This window comes from Cyprinus carpio, chromosome B1, assembly GCF_018340385.1.
Source record: "Cyprinus carpio isolate SPL01 chromosome B1, ASM1834038v1, whole genome shotgun sequence".
NCBI classification, from domain to species: domain Eukaryota; kingdom Metazoa; phylum Chordata; class Actinopteri; order Cypriniformes; family Cyprinidae; genus Cyprinus; species Cyprinus carpio.
In genome coordinates this window covers 8,108,855-8,126,075 of record NC_056597.1, presented here as the reverse complement: position 1 = coordinate 8,126,075, position 17,221 = coordinate 8,108,855, and the positions used below count along the sequence as shown (strand labels likewise).

The 17,221-nt window shown below is 36.2% G+C and overlaps 1 protein-coding gene across 1 annotated transcript in view; it reads right to left on the bottom strand.

Annotated features, from left to right (window-relative positions):
• Positions 1–1,793: 1,793 nt before the first annotated feature.
• LOC109090935 (cAMP-dependent protein kinase catalytic subunit PRKX-like) overlaps positions 1,794–17,221 on the bottom strand; it is a 49,278-nt gene continuing 33,850 nt past the window's right edge. The window contains 4 exon segments of the mRNA XM_042716432.1: positions 1,794–4,703; positions 5,386–5,463; positions 6,760–6,817; positions 10,312–10,407. Coding sequence (XP_042572366.1) covers positions 4,578–4,703; positions 5,386–5,463; positions 6,760–6,817; positions 10,312–10,407 — 358 coding nt within the window. The 3' untranslated portion in view covers positions 1,794–4,577.

Here is a 17,221-nt window from a genome sequence, read left to right as displayed (position 1 = left end):
GAAGGACATTGCTTGGTGTAGCCCACTAACAGCTTTCTGATGATTGCACAATGTGCAACATATCTACTGTAACTATAAAGAACGGTGGTCTTTAAAATTAATTTTATAAAATTATCAAACATTTTTACTACAATAAACTGAATATAGATTTCAACAGATCCAATGTAGTGTCCCATTTGTTGCCAACCATATAAACATAACTCAGGCTACTGTATACATTGACAGCGGTAGAAGTCTCGGTAAAATAAAAATAAAATATACTGTACATGACTATAATAGCAATAGAAAGATGTGAGAAAAGCGAATAAGCAGTCTTACGGTATGTTTGCACAACAACAATGTACTAATAACAGAAACGTTTTTCTTTTGCATTTTTAAAAAGTTTTGCGTACAGATGACAATGTTGTCAAAACGATGGGTGGAGTTTCCTCTCATTGCAGGTGTGGTGGTGGTCTGATGACAGGACTCTTTGATGAGATCAGAACCTAAAGCCATTTAATAGCACTGATCACCGTGATTACCAGTCATTACAAGGTGTCGTCCCATGGTTTTGTTTCTAAATGGAGGTTTTTTGGGGCGTTTTGTCCCGTTTGCTCCAGGAGGTGAGGGGTTAAGTGAGAGCCATGTAGGTGAACGATGGAGTAATGGTAGGTTTGTTGGGTTTATAGAAGCAGACTCCACCACACTCAGCAACTTTAAGGCTCCTTGCTCCAAGCTGCAAATTCACATCAGGTTTATTTCCAACACAGCAGCACTGACACTGTAATTTCTATCGCTAATAAATAAAGTAACTCTGATGCAATAAACGAACAAAATCGGTCTTCTACAGGACAAAAAGAGATTAAAGAACATCATTCAGTGCCACTGACTCAGCCAAAAAGTGTCATCAGGTAAGAGCTGCGTTGACAGTACCAAGAATTAAAACAGCAGCTGCAACTTTTCACATCACAGCTTCAGAGAACATTGGCGATGCATCACAAATTTGTTGGATTTGAGCAACCCAAACCCAAACAGATGAATACACCATAATCTTGTTGTTGAATGGAAATGTGTTTTTCTGCTTTCCTGTCACAAGTAGAAATATATTACACAGAGCTGCCAAAGTGCGGTCGGTACATATACCATACATTAAAACCATTTCCTATCAGGTTGGGGGCATCGTACAGATCCATCGTACAGGCATTTTGAAGACCGTAAGGGAGCTATTAAGCAAAATTAGTCTGTCCCAGCAGGGTGTCTGACAGGACTAAACACCTTTAAAATATTTAAACTGTAGTCAGATTTTACAAGGAGCAGAGCGAAGAAAGAAAGTTATGTTTGAACATTTCTCTACGGGTGAAGTCTAACCACAGGGGTTAGAGAGTGAAATAACTCCTTAAAAATGCAACAGTATCATGGCACCTTAATGGATGAGATCATTCATCTGCTTTTGCAGGAAAGGAGTGATGCTAATTTGTCCTGTTAACTACTTATATACATTTAACATGAATACTTATGGAAAATAAACTATAAAGGGACCAACTGAGGGAAATACTAGCATATGAAACTGCGGCAAGCACTTAATCGTGGGTATATAGGAAAATGAGACTATATTAAGACTCTTACAGTAAATGGTCTAATAATTTCCACTAAGCTTGTAGTTTAAAAGGTTCCTGAGGCTGGTGTGAATGAGCGTATGGCTTGGTGCCATCAAACTGAGAGTCCAACCCATCTCAATAAGACTTCAACAAGTTTGGTCAGAGTACACTGAAAAGTTATAACAGACTGCAGGTCTATTAGTCAAATAGTTTTGACCACATGAAAAGTTCAGTTTATTTTCATGGATATAGAATTTGCAGAATTTCTCAAGTTTTTATAACAGCTCGGTTGCAGGTAATATTGCACTTGTACCATCTTAAATACACAATAATGTTCAGAAGGCAATAAAATGAATGTACCGATAAACTAAAAAAAAAAGTGTGATTAAAAACCAGTATAAAATCCTATGCTTGGTTTGTGTCAATTTTTAAGTTCATAGAACTTCATTTTAGCTTTTGCTGTTGCAAACAATATAAATTACAATTTTTCCCCCTCAAACAAGTGTAAAAAAAGAAAATAGAATACAGCAAAATTATTCACACAGGAAACAATGACAAACAAACATAAAAAAAGTAATAATAATCCACAAGATGGTAACAGCTGTCAAGTCCATATGAAATCTGCAAGTTGGTTTCCTTAGTATAAAACTGCATTTGCAATTTAAAAAGAACAGTCAATTCAAGAAATGATATTCAGTACACTTTACAATGATATATTACTGCTTCAGACAAAAGCAGTTAAGAAAAACTATGGAAGTCCAGAAACAGGAAGAATTGTTTTGATGAACATACACACAGTAGCTACATTTCTAAAGCATTTCACACCATAGTCAATTCTCTTCCCATTATGCAAGGCTTTTAAATGCCAAACATATATTAAGTAGCATTACGAGACAATGTAAACTGTGTTTGCTAAATTCACCCCCATAACTATGAAAGGCAACTTTAGAAAACACCTGGGTATTAAATTGTTTATGCACTTAACCAATTAGTAAACACATACAGAACATCAAGCACAACAGCCAAAGTATGTGAACAGGCATCTCATAATGTTAATTTATTAGTTACCTACAGGTTTGTGAGGTTAGACAAGTGCTACTGCCTCTACTTCACCTGCTATTCTTAGTCTGACATCCTGGCAGGAATGTGGGGCCGTTCACACAAACTGCACTTCTGTGGTCAACTTAAGATGCTGCACAATAGTATCTAACTGCAGGGCCGCAACACTGATGAACACTGATGAATGGACAGTAAGGCAAGCTGAATGGAAAGCAAGTTTTTTTTTTTAACTTGCTTTAATGTAGCGCTGATGCAAAAGTAAAAATAAGCTAGACACAGCGCAATGGTCAAACACATCCGTCTAATGTATGTATACTTAGAAAAATAATTAAAAAGCAGCACAGTAGTTTCACACTGTAGATGACTCCTGTGCATTTATTTTGGGACTCATATGTATGAAAGCTTTGGTAAAAAAAATCATGACAAAGTGTCTACATTATTACTTGAGCAAGTCATAATTATGAAATAAAAGGTTGAAATTATGACAAAGAAACTGTAACGAGATATAATTATGAGATAAAAGTAGTAATAAAAATACAAATGACAACAAGTTTTAAATAATGACAAAAGTCGAAAATCTCATATTATGAGATCAAATGTCATGACACAAGTTGAAACACAGTCATGACTTTTTAATCTCAATTTCCAATTATAATCACTTACTTTACACAACTTTAATCACAACTTTTTTTATTTCAAAATTATAATTGCGACTATTGGGGGGGGGGGGGGGGACTTTATAAAAAAAAAAATCAATTAAGACAAATTATTTCAGAATTCCATCATGACTTTTGTTATAATTTATGTCATCAAAGTCAAAACTGAGATATAAAGTCACAATGAGAAACAAAATTTAACAACTTATCTCATAATTCTAGCTTTTTAACTCATAATTTCACCCTTTCCCCCTCATAATTATAACTTTTATAATTTGCCAAAGCCTTTTTTTTCTTCTGATGGGTTTACATACAACATCAAAAGGTTACAGTGTACAAATAAAAAACAGGAGTGAATTATCACACACACACACACACACACACACACACACACACACACACACACACACACACACACACACACAGCAGCCCTTTCTATTTAGTAAATATGACTGAATCGAAGTCATCGCTATAGTTTGAAATTTGGGTTCTGTAGATTAATGACATTTTGGATTGAAACATGGCCTACATGTAAATTACATTTCAGACTACACATTTTGTAGTCTTAATTATTTCAAAAAATTACCATTTTAAAATGCATTGGTTTCATTTACATCGTCAATGCATTTTTTTGTATAGACTGGCTATGTTGTTATGCCGGAAAAAAGCTGCAAGTATAAAAGCATAATGTCGCATATACGCTTTTGCTTTGTTTACACGCCTGCTCGAGAGTGCAGTGTGAAACTGTTATGAAATTTATACAGTAATACCATGTGGGAGGAAAGGATCAACACAGCAAGTTCAGATAACCAGAAAACTAAATTGGTCAGGCTTAAAGCTCTAATTCAGCAAGCTTTTTAAGATATAAAGCCATAACACAACCATGACCATACATATTTAAGCATAAGTGAAGACATTGTTTTGACCAGCAAAAAGAACCTTGATATTGCTTATTTAAACTCTTTAAAAACATACATTTTGCATAATATAAGAGATTTAGAGGGTGTTGAATCAAGTTCCTCAACACTTAATAGATGATGCTGAAGTGATGAACTGTTTCCTCTGTAAATGTTTGACCATGATTATGTTGACAATAATGATGATCAGAAGAAGTCTGTCTCTGTTTCTCAAGTGTGCAGGACTCAGGGACAAGCAGGCAAGACATGCCTATAATAATGTAGCTATGACCTTTTAATATCCCCTGAACAGTTAAGTTAAAACTTCAGCTCTAAATAATTATCTTCTACCAGTCCTGTCTTTTTATTCATTAAAAAGAATATTTTTTTCAGAAGTTCTTGAAAATTTCCAGATCCTTAGCTGGTACTGGTGTGTCCTTCTTCCACTCATCCTCTGGATAGGTGTCAAAGTTAGACGTGTCACCTTCGTGAGATACCTTTGGAACTATGGGTGGCTGTCACAGCAATGAGAAAAACTCATTAAAGAGACTTTATCATTCAAAAGTGTGCAGTCAGTAAAGAAATCAATCATTAAATTCATCAAACATGACCATATTCATCAAAAAAATCTTTAAAAAATGTATCACAGTTTCTAAATGTATTACTTTTCCATATTGTTTTTCCTCCTCAACATTTATAATAATAAGAAATGAGCAAATTAGAATCATTTCTGAAGAATCATGTAAAACTAAAGACTGGAGAAATGGCTGCCGAAAATATGTTCATGCAGAATATGTGCTTTATAAGTACTAATAAACAGCCAATATGTTAATAATAGGCATGCTAAAAAGCAACTAGATAATAGTGAGAATTGGTCCTTATACTGAATTGTTACTCTAGGGGTTTTTACTGTGTTTTCAATCGACTGACCCCAAACTGAATGGGCATGTATCCTTACTTTCCACTATCTGCTACCAAGTATTTCTGGGAAACTGCAATACGTCCAGTAAACCAGGGGAAATATTCTGGCTATATAATTCTGCCAGTAAATAAAGTAAAAGATGATCACTTTTTAATAAGGTGTTTTCACAGCTATGTGGCCAGTAATGATTTACAAAAAATCATACGAAAATGAATAGTGGCACAAAATGAATATTTAATAACAGGACATATTCTAAAGCGCTATATGATGCTTACCTTGAGTTTTTTACAGGGCACAGAATCCCAGTCTACTGACTTAAACCATCTGTGCTTCTTCACATCATCAGCTCCATTCTGGAAGACGACAAAAATAATAAACAAGATTATGATACTAACTGAACATTAAAGTAGAATGATGTCTCATATTTGGAGACAAACCATAAAAACCTAAAATATCTATCAGCGCTTTTAGATTTAAACCTTGTACATGACCCTTCTCATTTGACCCCAAACAGTCTTTTCAGCCAGTGTACTGTCTTTTTAGTTTCTTAGAGAGGGGAAACAAAATTGGGACAACTATGCTAACCTACTGAGGTCTTCTAGAAACCTCAGAATTTGGGCCATGCATTGCACTGTGGGACCATGACAGATACACATTCACTAAAGTGGAATAACAGATATCAGCACTTGTGAATGAGCGCTGCCAGCAGGACCTGGCCTTGCTGTGGAAACAGTGCAAACACAGCTGTGACTAGGCTGCCGGGTCTTAAACTCTCATTGCATGTAGTCAGAGGAGAAAAAGCAAAAGAAAGAAAGTGCTAAATTAGCAACAGAGGCATCTAGCCTGGGAAGTCCACCCAAAGTGACATTTCTTTTGAAAAAGCTTTTCTATCTTTGTCTCTTACTCTGAATTTGATTTGATGACAAAAAGGAATAAACCCCAAACAAACAGAACAGCGAGATACATATTTCAGCAGAGCTCATTCCTCAAGTGTGGAGGATTATAATAATGGCATTAACTGGAGCTAATGGGAAAATGACGCAACCATTCACAAACTTCCCATGACATCACCGTCACAATATGCATCACATTAAGCATGACAGGCCTAGCGCACTGCTGCCACTTCATCTGGCGCCAGTTACTGAATTATTTCCTCTGAAAGGACAATTTAGAAAGGTAAATACCATTAAACCACAACTGTTTGAATTACTATAGAACTCTGTCTGTAGTTCTTTCCCCAGTATCCACCTCGTCTCATGGAGGTTGGAAGGAGGTATAGTGGGAGAGTTGCCTTGTGTCAGAATCACTCTCTGAAAGTCCAGGGAGTTTCTCCAGAGCCTCATCTCAACCCCTCTAGGCAGATGGGAAGCCTTCTTATCGTAATTGGAAACATATGTGGCAAACTGTGGCCTTTGGGGGAAAGATTTTTCAAGACTCAATCAAGGTCTTGCCACGTGCAGCTTTATTAAGATGCAAAGCTGGACTAGAAACAGAGTTTATTCTGTTAGATGATTTATAGATGGCCTTGAATTTGATACCATTATAAAAAAGCCATATAGCGTTCTCAGAGGAAATATCCCAGATGCTGATTCCTGCTCAACCATAGAAGAAGAACCATGTAAAATATCTGTCACCAGCATCTTGCTTACCTTCATGTTTCCAAGTCTTCTTGCCCGATCAATCACCAGAAACTTCTTGATTAGGTCCCTAGATAAACAAAGGCACGATGAGAATCACTATGCTGAAACGCACCTGATTTAGACATTAAATCAGTTTAATAAAAACATGAAAATTAAGAAACTCAATTTCATGAAGCCAGGCATTAAGAATAGGGATGCACCAATATTGAAATTCTGGTTGATTAAAATAAATCAATAATTATTTTAATGTTATGGTTAATAACCAATAAATGGCTGATACTAAAAATCTCTATGGCTTCGTTAAAATAAAATAAAATTACACAAATATTTTTGTTTGTATGCTGCAATTGAATTTGGGCATCACAGCATTTTAAATGTACAATATCTGAAATCTGCTCTTTAAAATAAGAACACAAATACGTTAAAACAAGTCCTGAAAAAGTAAAATAGTTAACACAGCTAATAAATAAATAATAAAAAGGTTAAATCTTCACTATAATGCATGGCTATCCATAATTTTGTGATAGATGATGATATTAACACAAAAAAGGGAGAAAAAGAAAACCTTTACAGTTACAGTATTTATTAATCTTAGATAATATGGTTGATATAAATAATAATAATTGTTAAAGGGGTCATGTGATGTTGCTAAAAAGAACATTATTTTGTTTATTTGGTGTAATGAAACGTGTTTATGTGGTTTAAGGTTCAAAAAACACATCTTTATGTCCCGCTCCTCTATGTCCCGCCTTTCTGAAACGCGTCATTTTTTACAAAGCTCATCGGACTGAAAAGCGAGCTGTGCTCTGATTGGCCAGATATCCAGTGCTTTGTGATTGGCCGAATGTTTCAAGCGTGTGACGGAAATGTTATGCCCCTCACTATACTGTGATGCGTGTCCCGGTCAGAACACCAGTGCGAAAAGACAAAAACAATAAAACCCATTACAAACGAGACATTTGCTATACTGTGATGCGTGTCCCGGTCAGAACACCAGTGCGAAAAGACAAAAACAATAAAACCCATTACAAATGAGACATTTGCTGCATCCAGTGGGGAGTTTTTACGCGTTGCATTGCATCGCGCCACGTAAACATAAAACCATGTCTGCATTTGTGATCGGAGAAACGACAAACAACAAGCCCTACTCTACACCGAGTACTCTTCACTCATCAGTGGCAAATCCTTTACATATGTAAATGTACTTACAGACTGTGAGTAAGAACAGCCGGCATTGTAGTCTTCTCTCTCAGGGTCAGGAAACAGTCCTCCATAAAATGTGTTGCACACATCTGAATATTTGGGTTGAACTGTTCTGGAACAGTGTTGTAAATACAACTTAACCACTGATTTCTAGTTGTGTCCTCTTTTGGAAAGCCAAACAAAGTATTTTCGCATTCACAACAAAACAGCGTCTCCACAACATGGCGCCGGCAGCAACAGCGAGAATAAAAGTTATGCCTTCTTTCTTTGCGTGAACATTTATTCGCCGTTATGCAAATCTTTCCACATCGTGATGTAGACATGTGGGGGCGTGTTTAAATGAGGCGTTTTAGGAGGGCGTGGACGAGTCTTAACTTTTATAAAGAATCTCTCTTTGGGTTTGATACTTTAGTCTTTGCAACTTTAGGGATCTTATCTATTCACAAACAGCTTGTAACACTCCAAAGAGAAAGGAAAACTTGAAATTGCTTCATATGACCACTTTAATAACCATTCAACTGCTACAACTGTTTTTTTTTTAGTTCATGTTAGGTTGTGTCCATTAAATAATACTAATAGATACAATTTCTGATTTTAATAATGTATTAGTAAATGTTAATCACGATTAATCATTTGACAACACTAAAATAAAGTGTAACCGATTATACATAGTGCAGCTTATTAACATAAAAACTATTTCTACACACATAAAAATCTACCTGCATTATGCTTTTCACATAACCCTTATGTATTAGGTTTTAAAATCAATCTGTATACGTTACCCAACAGATTCAAGCTGCGAACACGTGCGCATTAGCATGTTTACTGCTGTGCCGTTGATGTTCTCACTCAACCTAACACGAGAGACGCCTGGAGCGATCGTGCTACAGATGACCTTACCATTCACTCTAGCCTCCCTTGCAGATGTTATTCATTCTCCAATGATCATGTCTGTTTGACTTCAGGATACCATTATCTTATCAAGCTTGTTAAATCCCTACTGACATAAGTCGTAGATTTGGCTGCTTTCATAATTGTAACTAGAGTAAACATGCCAGTCGAAAGGAAACACAGATTCACTTTGCCTGAGGTGACTGTCTGTCTCTATTTCCGATAACTTTCTTAGTCTCTGGAGTTCAGACCGTTTGAAGCAGCGAACACCAGTTTAGCCCCTAGTGGACAAAAGCCATATTAGGAAATGCAGCTGTGATGTCATTTTGTGTATGTGTCTGTACAGCTGGAATGGCTTTTTAGATGTTAAAACTAAGAGAGGATATTGTTGTGTTTTATTAAGAGGGATAAACTACAGGATTACTTTTTGAACATCAAGAGGGGACAGTGGGTCGTTTGCTGAATCCTGAGCTTCTTTGGTTCAAAAGGACCATGAGTAATAGTGTAGAGTAAATAGATGTGCTTAGCTAACATGTTAAGAGGAGTTCATTAAAGGACATGAGTTAGTTTGTAAATGCGTGCACATGTAAATGCAGGTATAACTATGAGAGCATCTGTCTTCTAACTATAAACTCTCTAAAACTGGGGTTTTCAACTTTTTTCATGTCAAAGACCCCTTTCTGATTATAGAGATGCAGCAAGTTATTTACCCTGTTATTACTGAAAATAAAAATGTCTGTAAAATTTTGTCTATATAACGTGTGGAGTACCAAATTAACAAATGTTTTTACTGTGTTGATGATAAGATGCTTATCATAAGTTGCGGAGGCATTAAAATAGTCATTACTGATGTTCATGGACATATATTTCTATATGTTTAATGTATTTTTGTAGGAGGGATGATAAAAATGATAAAAAGTAGCCTAAATTTACTGTATTTTGTTTTTAACAGTGTAATGTTAGAATTATTTACATAATATAATACTATTTATTAATAATTTGAATGATCTTTTATTTTATGTTATATTTTCAGTTAAAGTAAGTGTTATATGCTTTTGTCATTTTTATTAAATCTTCTTAAATATTTCAATTTAGTTTATTATTATTTCAATTTGAGCAATTTTAGCACTTCAACATATTATTTCAGTATTTCAAGTAACATTTCTAATTTTCATTTACACTTTTCAAGTTTTAGTCATATAGTTTTTCACCTAATATTTTTAAAATCTAAAAACAAAACTTTAAATGTCTTGTTTTTCCCACCAATTAAATTTCAATTAAAAAACAATTACTTTTATTACTTTTAGCTAGCAATAAACAGACTTGTGCTTTTCCCCCCACACACACAGGTTTGAGATCAAACAATATTTCATGTTGATGCTGACATGATTTCACTAGACATTGTGTTTTATGTATGCTATAAATATGGCATGTGTTATTCGGTTGTGTTTTCTTTATCAAACTCACTTTACATAGAAATCCAGATGCCGTGGAAACTCCAGCTTTCCGGACAGGATCTTCTGGTAGATGCCAAAGGGATTATCATCAAAAAATGGTGGATGCCTAAGAAAAAAAATAAATAAAAAATTAAATAAAAAAAAGACCAATTAATGTGTCAGAATGACACTAAGCAGGAAAATCCTTAAAGACTTTTACTAGTGTGTCCTCTGTCTTTATCTGAATTCAATAAAGTTCTGCTGAAATGCCAAAAACTAAAGCACAGAATTTATTTTTGGCTTAGTCTTTAGTCCTGTTAGTTTAGTCCAATAAAAACCTCTGCAATTATACATATATCAATATTTGACTCAATATACGTAAATACAAATTTAATACGGACTCATAATAATTCAATAACAACAGATCATTCTTTTGTACTTATCATCACTTTCAGGTGTACATTTCACAGATGCATCTCTGGTCTGCGCCACTGGAGGAGGACAGCAAGGGATGAAGGTGCCATTTAGGCCTCTAAAGGACAACTATTTACTGTGTCTCAGTATAATGCTTTTTGTCCATGTGATGCATGTTCTCTAATGTCTGGTAGAGTGATTCTCCAGTTCATACGGTGTAATCCATTACTCCTCCATTACAGACTTCCAGCCGCGACCAAAATGCCATCAAACATCATTGCAGTCTCAATGAGCTTGTGTTTAATGCCTGCATCCAGCCGGCACTGAAAAGAGCCGCTGAATATGAGCGATAGATGAGGTGAGACATGCTAATGAGCCTGTTACTAGGCGACCACCTGAAGTCTCATAAAGGGGAAAAAGATCACTGACAATGACGGAACTCAAGTGTCAACAGTGAGGATGAGATGACGAGACGTACATCAGCAGCAAAATATAGAGTGCAGTGATTGACTGAGCAGGCCATTACCACAGAGTTGCACAACAGGGAGGACAAATGTGAGACGGCTTAAAAGAGTATTATCCATAATGACCACAGTAAACAAGTTCATCTACTCTTTGGATGGCCTGTTGGTGAGTACATTTTCTGCAAATTTTCATTTTTGGGTAAGCTATTCCTTTTAGATTTAATACTTAATTTAATTCTAGACCATTACCATGAATCATTAACTCTTGACAAATAAAAGCCATACACATATTTCAGTCATATACATATACTGTTATGACTGATTGATTTTTTTTTTATGGAGCCTGAGAGTGTCTTGTCAGCATAAACTTTCACTGAATGGAAAAGAACATTATAAACAACTACTTTTGTGTTTGACTGAAAAAAGAAAGGTTTGGAATGACATTAAGGCTGCAGCCTTCTGAAAGAAGTAAAAAAGGTGGTTCCACATAATGGATTGACCAGGACTGACAGTACTGACTGAGTGTGGAAACCATAAACAGAGAGAGAGGCCAGGAGAGCAGCTATTCCTTCTTGTGGGTGATGGAAAAAAGAGATGGAGAGAAGGAGAAAGTGAGCAGAAGAGACATATTAGTCTCTATAGTGTTACTGTAAGCAGTGGCCGGTGACAGGGTAAAAAAGGGGGGATTATGAAACTGAAACTTTTACATAACAGCACAGGTGTCGCCAATATTCCACTGAGAAAAAGATAAAAAAGTGTGCTCTTTAACTCTTGAAGTAAGTGTTGTATTATAACCAAGACTGTAAACTGATTAAAAGATCGCTGATTAATTAATCAAATTAATTTATACTAGTCAATCAATTATCCATCAATTTATTGGTATTTGCTAAGAAAGACATTATTGTTGCAGACAAGTTGTGTGTAGAATCAATATGTTGTTTGTTTTATTTCTTTATCATCGAATAGGCCTACTACTGGCCTGAACAGTTAATCTGTCAGTTTCACACAGGATACATTATTGAATTCCAGATATGATATTTTCAAATCTATGTACACATGCAGAATAACATTTATTTATGCATTGTGTCTTGCTCTTTTTCAGTACCTCATGCCATGACTCTAGTATTTTTAAGACACTCTGAAAAATGTGTTTTGACTTGAGACCCTTGCATTCTGTTACACTGTTTTTGAACTCAAGGGCACTCTGCTTTTAGTAAATGTGCTTGTTGCCTGTAAAGTTCCTAAAAATGTAATCAAAATCCTTATTAAGAAGTTTGTATATGGGTCAGAAGATGATATATAGTAGATGTACATGCAGGACATATATATATATATACACATATATATATATATACACATATATATATATATATATATATATATAAAAAAATGGAAAAATAAACACACACACACACACACACACACACACACACAGACAAAGGCACAGACACACACACCTTGATTGCAGTTATGGTTCCTTAGTATCTCCACTTATTACTGATGGCCATCAAGGTTTTCCATGGCCAATTTATTGTTTTGGAAATACTTTGTACCCCTCTCCTGATTTGTACATACTTCCTCTTAACAAGATTCCACACATCATTTGTAAGATCTTTGCAGGCAATGGCTTTTTTTTTTGTCAGGATTAATCAGCATCATTTAAATAACTGGAGGAGTTTAATTATAAAAACCTGCTGTTTTAACAGGGGTGTTTCAACCTTTTACAATATATCCACTCCACTCTACTGTTCATAAGTTTGAGGTTGGTAAGAGATTTTGTAATATTTTTTGAAAGTATCTTATACTCATGCAGTTTTTGGATTAATGCTTTTTTATGAATAGACAACTGACTTTTTTTTTGTCAGTTTTGATCAATTCAATGTGATATCCCACCCCTCTCCCATAAAATCTGATTTCCTTTAATGAAAAAAGTGTTGATTTTAAGGTGAATCAATATGGTGCATGGCCAGAAAAGCAAATCTTAAGCAAATAATGCAAAACTTGGTTTACTGAGTTGCCAGTTACATTAAAACAAATGGACGGGGGGGAGGGAGCGGCCTCGAGTAAGATGGCGGCTTAGTTTGTTAGCTCCGTGCCAGTTCCCTTTCTTTTTAAAGTTTTCTATGTTTCATTTGGTCAATATTCGACGTATCTAGTCCTAAAAACATTAAACAATGTCCGAGAGTAAAGAAACACGGGAGTTTCCACTATTTAATTCCCGTTCATCCAGAAATACAAAGAAAAAGCACGCTGAGGCGGAGCAGGAGACCTCGTCTGATCAGGGCGACATTATGCTGACGGAAATTCGCTCGTTGGGATCCAGTTTGGCCAATATCGAAGGTAGACTAAGTGCGATCGATAACCGTTTGGACAATATTTCTACCTCGGTTACTTCAATTCAAGAAACGATTTCCAATTTGTCTGGTAGAGTGGACTCGAACGAAACGCGTTTAACTGAGGCTGAGCGCAGAATCTCCGATGTCGAAGATAGCATGCCGGCTCGTGATAGTAAAATTGCATCTCTGGACAAAGAACTGACATCACTAAGAGCTAAAGTAGATGACCTGGAGAATCGAAGCAGACGTAAAAACCTGAGAATCGTCGGTCTCCCTGAGAAAACTGAAAGCTCTGAACCCATGGCACAGTTCCTTTCGAAGAGGCTCCCGGAGTGGCTGGACCTTGCACCCGATTCACGTTTCGAGATCGAGAGAGCTCACAGATCTCTCGGCCCGGTCCCGGGAGCAAACCGCCCCCCGCGAAGCGTCCTGGTCCGTTTTCTACGATACACGGATAAGGAATTCATCCTGCAGGCAGCGCGGAGAAAACGCAGCATCAGTCACGACGGGAGTCAACTGCGCTTCTTCCAGGACGTGTCCGCTGAGGTGCTGAAGAAACGCCGAGAGTTCGATGATGTCAGGAAAATACTTTCTGGCCGTAACATGTTTAGAGGCTTCGTTTACCCTGCAAAAATCAGATGCCTTCACGAAACGGAGATGCACGTCTTTTCCACCCCAGCGGCTGCCACAGAGTTTTTAAAGACTCTGAAAGATAAGTAACTATAAAGGACATAAGGGACATGAGTGCATCACAAGTTATTCTTAAAACTTTGAGGGCCTTACACTGTTAACTTTACAGAAAATTCTGAGGTAAATTTACTTTCAAATACATGGCCGGTTATCTTAGGTTGTCTTTTTCTTACACGTAAATTATTTTTATATTATAATATCCTTACTACGGATTATCCTGTTGTGGCCATATTATAGAGGTAAATCTACTTCCAATTTATTTATTTTACTTTTGTTAGATATATGGCCGGCTATTTTAAGTTAATATATTAGCATCATTTTTACTGATTATTTTGTTGTGGCTACGGTAGTGTATCAACCTCGGATGTTTGACCAAAAAGGGGGACTGGCTGGTTACAAAGGTGTGCCTCCCTATGGGTATAATTCTGTACTACCATTTGGTATGGGTTGTCTTGACTTTAGGGGTAATACCAATCGGGTACAGTAACCTGAGTTTCTCTCTAGGGTTGGCTCGTCGTTTGGGGACGAGACTGAGGGAGGGGGGGTGGGAGGGTTGTTTTTTTCATTATATCATGTTTTCGTTGTTAAAATGCAAAAAATATTTGTGTCAGTTTTGCTACTTTGTCAGACATGCCTCAGTCTTAAATCGAATTCTCTTTCGTTTCCATTTTTCTGTAACTGATGACAATGGACAATTCGGTTAGGCTTATTACATGGAACGTTAAAGGGTTAGGCAATGTGATCAAAAGGAAAAAAAAATCCTAACTCACCTTAAAAAACAGAGAGCTAACATAGCTATGCTTCAAGAGACACACCTGTCTGACTCTGAGCACTTGAAACTAAAGCGAGATTGGGTAGGGCAATTATTTTTCTCAACTTGTAAAGCAAACACAAGGAAAAGAGGTACTGTTATTTTAATTCATAAACACTTTCCTTTTGTTTTAGAGGATCAAATTAGTGACCCGGATGGAAGATATATCTTAATTACTGGTACAGTTTATGGGGAACCTTTTACCATAATTAATATATACGCTCCAAACGAAGACTCCCCTAAATTTATATCTAAAGTAATTCTTCTGTTTAGTCAATACTGTAAAGGTATGGGGGTCTGTGCCGGAGATTTTAACTGTGTCATGGACCAAAATATGGACAAATCCCCTTCTGATACATTTACTAATCCTAGATCCTCTCTTGTTCTTAAAAAAACTCTGTAACGAGGCCGGTATCGTTGATGCTTGGAGGGAATTTAATAAGGGTAGCAAGGAGTATACATTTTATTCTAATCCTCATTGCTCTTATTCTAGAATAGATTATATCTTTACCCCAGCTCATTGCCTCCATACTATATCCTCCAGTGAAATTGGTTCAATTGTTCTGTCTGATCATGCCCCAGTTCAGTTAGACATGATTATAAACAACCGTAGGGCCACCAGGATCTGGAGATTCAACTCTTCCATGCTAAATGATTCAGCATTTTGTGACTTAGTCCGAGAAGGGTTTTAAGAATTATTGGTCAGATAATAGAAATTCACCAGTCTCTTCAGCAACTATTTGGGACGCTGCTAAAGCCACAATTCGGGGACATATTATATCATACTCCTCAGCACGCAAAAAGGCTTGGTCAAACAAAAGGCAAGAATTAGAACGAGAAGTAAAAAGATTGGAATGTTTACATAGTAAAGCCCCTAACCAAACAAATTGGGCCCAATTATGTCAAGCTAGAGCTGAACTTAATTTGGATCACACAAATCACATTAAAAAACTACTCTTTTTCTCCAAACAAAAATACTATGAATATGCAAACAAATCAGATAAATTATTGGCACATCAGATAAAAAAAAAATTAAATGAGAGAACAATTAAATCATCATTAAAAACTCCAGATGGCTCGGTCACGTATAATCTTGATTTGATTAATAACCTTTTTAAAATTTTTTATAAAGAACTATATAAATCTCAAATCACTGCTGAACAATCGGATATCATTGAATTTTTAGATAAACTTCCACTTACAGCCATCTCTGAAGAAGACAAGATATTTTTAGATTCGCCTTTGTCACCAGAAGAAGTCTTTAATGCTATTCAATCCATGCCTTCTAACAAATCTCCAGGTCCGGACGGTTTTCCCTGCGAGTTTTATAAGTCATTTTGGCCAGAAATTTCTCATATTCTAATGCCTGCCCTTCAAAATTTATTAGATAATGGAGTAGCCCCTGAATCATGGAGAACAGCATCAATTTGTTTAATACCCAAAAAAGACAAAGATCCCCAGGAGTGTGCTTCCTATCGGCCAATAAGTCTTCTGAATACAGATTACAAAATTCTTGCTAAAATTCTTGCTCGTAGACTTGAAACTGTTTTTACCACATATTATTAAACCAGACCAGACGGGATTCATAAAAGCACGCTTTGGTACAGATAACATACGTCGGCTCCTAAATTTGATAAATGTAACTCAAGAACATAAACTCCCCGCCCTTATTATTTCCCTGGACGCAGAAAAAAGCGTTTGACAGGGTGGAATGGAAATTTCTATTTGCCACCCTTAAGAAATTCAATTTGGGCTCAAAATTGATCAAATTAATAAAATTACTTTACTCTAATCCCCAAGCTACAGTGACTACAAATGGTTTGATTTCAAAACCTTTTGATATTCAAAGAGGTACGAGGCAGGGCTGTCCCCTTTCACCCCTGCTCTTTGCCCTCATAATTGAACCTCTTGCTGAATTTGTTAGACAGTGCCAAAACTTTTTTGGAATAAAAGTGGGAAATGATGAACATCGCATATCCCTGTATGCAGACGATGTATTGCTGTATTCTTCAGAACCTGTAAAATCAATCCCTGCATTATTAAAATGTATTTCAGATTACAGCATGTTATCTGGATACAAGATTAATCTTACCAAATCCGTGGCGCTCCCTATTAATATTTCTAATATCTCTGACCTTTTGCCTCTTTCACCTTTCAAAATAACAACATCTGGTTTTAAATACCTAGGTATTTTCATTTCGCCAAAATTGGATGATTTATTTAATA